Source organism: Octopus bimaculoides, chromosome 26 (assembly GCF_001194135.2).
Source record: "Octopus bimaculoides isolate UCB-OBI-ISO-001 chromosome 26, ASM119413v2, whole genome shotgun sequence".
NCBI classification, from domain to species: domain Eukaryota; kingdom Metazoa; phylum Mollusca; class Cephalopoda; order Octopoda; family Octopodidae; genus Octopus; species Octopus bimaculoides.
The window spans coordinates 8,174,205-8,178,788 of NC_069006.1; the positions used below are offsets into that span (position 1 = coordinate 8,174,205).

Sequence of the window (4,584 nt, forward strand, 5' to 3'; positions counted from 1 at the left end):
AAAAAAAAAACTAGTGCATTCAAATAAAAATATCCTGTATAGTTATTTGTTCCTCCCAATTGTGTAGACAATCCCTTGTCTTTGTCACCTTCAGAAATGCTGTGAACCAGTGATTGACCTGTTGAAACCCTGTAACCAATAATGTCACTGGTCACCAACATTCAATATGAAAAAAAGAAAAGAATGAACAAATAAAAAGGTCTTAACAACAAACCATTGTTGCGTCTAGGTAGGGTCATTATGCCAAGAGTAACACATGCACTGGTTCTGTGAGTCAATTAGTTAATTATCTAACCAACTAATTAATCAATTGATTGTTTAATTTGCTGGTTAACCAATCATTTGTTAGTCAAAATCCTTTCATCACTATTTGTGACTTCCTTGAGTCTGTCTAAGAATCAGTCTTATGCCCGTGTGTTTGTGTGCGTGTGTTTGTATGTGTGTACGTAGGTTGTTTCATCAAGACATTAAGTTTACAGTCAGTTAATTAGTTATTTGATTAGATCTTCAACTGATTAACAATGAAGAAGTGATATTGAATTCAGTGCATGTGTTAATATTATTGGAAAATGACCCTCCCAAGAATGTTTCAATACATGAATTCACATCAAGAATCTTGCAAAGCAATTACAACAGCGAAATAACAGACCATAGTTATTTCCTTTAATTATGCTTACCTAATGAAGCAGCTGAAACGGGTTTGCTTTGAAGGGTTTTTAGGGTAACATTACTCAGTAGAGCTCATAGCTTGGAGATCACTGGGGCACTGGAGGAAGAGCTGCTGCTTCTATGAATGCAGAGATCCCAGCACCAGTATTATGGACATGTGGTAAGAATGTCTCGGACAGGTTTCACAGACAAAAAAACCAACAAGCAGGAGATGCAGAGGGAGACCATAGGCAAGATGGCTGGATAACATCCATGAGCTCGGTTGGTCTTGCTTGGAGATTCAGCTGGATCGATTAGAGACGGAAGCTTTTGACAGGACGTGATGGAAGGTGTCTGAGAACTCTCTGCCAACACAAAGATAAAACGAGATAACCAAGCACTTTGATGTTTAATTAAAAATAATCTCATTATCGTTAGTGTTGCTATTGTTTTTGTGTGTTTTGTTTTTGTATGAGTCTATTAACAATTGTTTTTTTTTCTTTCTTTTTTGTGTTTGATCTTTATGCATGATGTCACTTGCTGTTACTACTACTACTACTACTACTCTAACAATTACTACTACTACTACTGATACGACTACTACTGCTACCACCACCACCACCACCACCACCACCACCACCACTACTACTACTCCTCCCACTGCTGTTCTGTGTATCTGTGTCTGTACACACATGGTCTACAATGTTGGACATCGTTCGTTACAGTATGCTAAAGTTGAGGTATTCATTTTATATTTATTTTCTGCTCCTTTGTGTGTTTATGTATGTATGTATGTATGTATGTGTGTGTGTGTGTGTGTGTACATGTGTGTATATACACACACATATGTATGCATGTGCATGTATATCTGTGTATGTATATGTGTGTTATTTCTTTACTACCCACAAGGGGCTACACACAGAGGGGACAAACAAGGACAGACAAACGGATTAAGTCGATTATACCGACCCCAGTGCGTAACTGGTACTTATTTAATCGACCCCGAAAGGATGAAAGGCAGAGTCGACCTCGGCGGAATTTGAACTCAGAACGTAGCGGTAGACGAAATACCGCTAAGCATTTCGCCCGGTGTGCTAACGTTTCTGCCAGCTCGCCGCCTTAATGTATGTGTGTATGTATATGTGTGTATGTATATGTATATGTGTGTATATCTGTATGTATGTAGTGTGTTATATATATATATATATATACATACACACACACATATATATGTAAGACCAAAAGTGTATGTATGCCACTATATGTATATATAAAAAAGATAACGAAAAATGGAACAAGAATGTAACAGGTGACAACAAGACATCTGGAGAGTTAGATGATACAAACAAGGACGGGTCATGAGTTTTCTGTCCTCAGTAGAGTTCCAGATTTTCTCAGCAGTTTCAGCCGGTTACACTCAAGACTGCTCCAATCTGACTGGCCTCAAGAACATCTAAGCTAAGAGCACTAGATGCCTTGGAAGAAAGCAAGCGAATGTATTCGTCCTTGTTTTTCGTCCTTGTTTTTGTATACATTCGCTTGCTTTCTTCCAAGGAATCTAGTGCTCTTAGCTTAGATTTTCTTGGGGCTGGCCAGATTGGAGCAGTCTCGAGTGTAACTGGCCAAAACTGCTCAGAAAATCTGGAACTCGACTGAGGATAGAAAACTCTGAATGACCAGTCCTTGTTTTTTCCTCTCTTTTTTTTATATCGTCTAACTGTCCGAATGTTTTGTTATCGCCTGTTACGGTCTTGTTCCATTTTTGTTTTCTTTTATATATATGTGTGTGTGTATACAAAGATAAATTAAATATTGAGATATTCTATTGACATTCAATAATTTATTTATATTACAATATTACATTAAATACTATTAATATAATATATAACATAACATAAATAATTATAAAAACCATAAAAGGCCAACAAATTGTTTCGACTTATATATATTTTTTCTGATATACATATATATATTCCATTATATATATTGTCACTTCAGAGTCCTTGATCCAGAATGACGAAATTCTGTGTGAAAGGTGGTGTGTGTTTTTATGTGTGTAAAAATGTGTGTGTATTTTCAGCATATGGCCCTGTGGTTAGGATTGAAGACTCACAATCAATAATGTTATGAGTTCTAATCCTACACCAGGTTGCGTGTTATGTCCTTCAGCAAGACACTTCTTTTCACATTGCTCCTGTCTACTCACCTGAAAATAAGCCCCACTCATGTGCTGCTGCAAATCCATGCCCTTCTCCACTTGTCACATCCTTGATGTTACTTTGGATCGAGAGTGGGACAGCCAGAAGTTTGTTTATGTCTGCTTGCGACTAAACAGGCAGCTAAAAGAATTAGTAAAAGCATGTTACAAGCTTCCAGGTCATGCTTGCATGTGATTGAGAGCTAATCTTTTGATACATCAGACTCGTTACAAAACAACTGCAGTTATTAACAATTAACTTTATCCCTTAGCATTAATTAGTCTGCCAAATGTAATGCTTCTTTATTCACAATATTTTGAATTGATCCTACATTATGTCATAACTTTGAGATTTCAATGATGTAATTATTTTTAGAATGACATTGTAGGGTAGGTATGAAAGGCTGGATAAAACAGGTAAAATATTTGGGTCATGGATATGGCAATTTAAATGCTTCGTGGTTAAAGCAGTATGTCTTCAGAATAACCAAGCATTTATTTTTGGTCCTGACACTTTGTGGAACATACTCTTTTACTTGTTTCACTCACTTGACTGTGGCCATGCTGGAGCACCGCCTTTAGTCAAGCAAATCGACCCCAGGACTTATTCTTTGTAAGCCTAGTACTTATTCCATCGGTCTCTTTTGCTGAACCGCTAAGTTACGGGGACGTAAACACACCAGCTTCGGTTGTCAAGTGATGTTGGGGGGACAAACACAGACACACAAACATATACACACACATACATACATATATATGCGATGGGCTTCTTTCAGTTTCCGTCTACCAAATCCACTCACAAGGCTTTGGTCGGCCCGAGGCTATAGTAGAAGACACTTGCCCAAGGTGCCACGCAGTGGGACTGAACCTGGAACCATATGGTTGGTAACCAAGTTACTTACCACACAGCTACTCCTGCACCTCAATTATTTTTAATTATTTTAAGTTGTCAAATTAAAGATGGAAGAAAACCTCAGTAAATTAAAGCACAAAATGGAACATGAGCAACAGAAATGGCTGGCAGCTTCAACCTAATATTTGTTTTTGAAGCTGGATGTGGCTTCTGTCGCTAACCCTTACTTGTTTTGCGACTTGAGTGATTTCTAATTTCACATGACTTCAATGATGCGGAGCAAACAGACAGCTTATTGACAGAAGATGTAGCAAAAACAACACTGCTTGCAACAAGTGACACACACACACACACACACTAAATGCTGACACTCACATAGACACACACACTCTAAATGTTGACATACAAATACATACACAAACTTCCAATTTCTTTCTACCAAATTCATTCACAATAGCATTGGTTGGCCCAGGGTTATTACTAGAAGACATTTGTCCAGTCCAAGGTGCTGTGCAATAAGATTGAACTCACATGCACATAGCTGGGAGTGATGTGACTTGGACAGGATTTTCTCAGGTCAACTAAGTGCATTTTATCAAGGCCCTTCTCTGACATTAGGGACGTCTTTGGTATGAGGACCAAAATGTCTTCATCTATTTTGATGTTTGTTTTTTGTTTTCCTTGTTTCATGTTTTGTTTTATTTTCCCCTCAGCTTGATGATGGCATGGAACGGGGACAGATCTCGTTGGATGACTTCACTCTTCTGCGGGTCATCGGTCGAGGAAGCTATGCCAAGGTCCTTATGGTTGAGCAGAAAACCACGAAACGCATTTATGCAATGAAAGTCATCAAGAAAGCAATGTTTAATGATGAAGAGGTTAGTAT

At 38.0% G+C, this 4,584-nt stretch overlaps 1 protein-coding gene across 1 annotated transcript in view; it reads left to right on the forward strand.

The window, feature by feature from the left end:
* The window catches only part of LOC106871364 (protein kinase C iota type), a 192,963-nt gene that overhangs the window by 110,402 nt on the left and 77,977 nt on the right, over positions 1 to 4,584 (forward strand). Inside the window, exons 11-12 of the mRNA XM_014917773.2 lie at positions 1,374 to 1,388; positions 4,412 to 4,576. Coding sequence (XP_014773259.1) covers positions 1,374 to 1,388; positions 4,412 to 4,576 — 180 coding nt within the window. The remainder of the gene's footprint in view (positions 1 to 1,373; positions 1,389 to 4,411; positions 4,577 to 4,584) is intronic.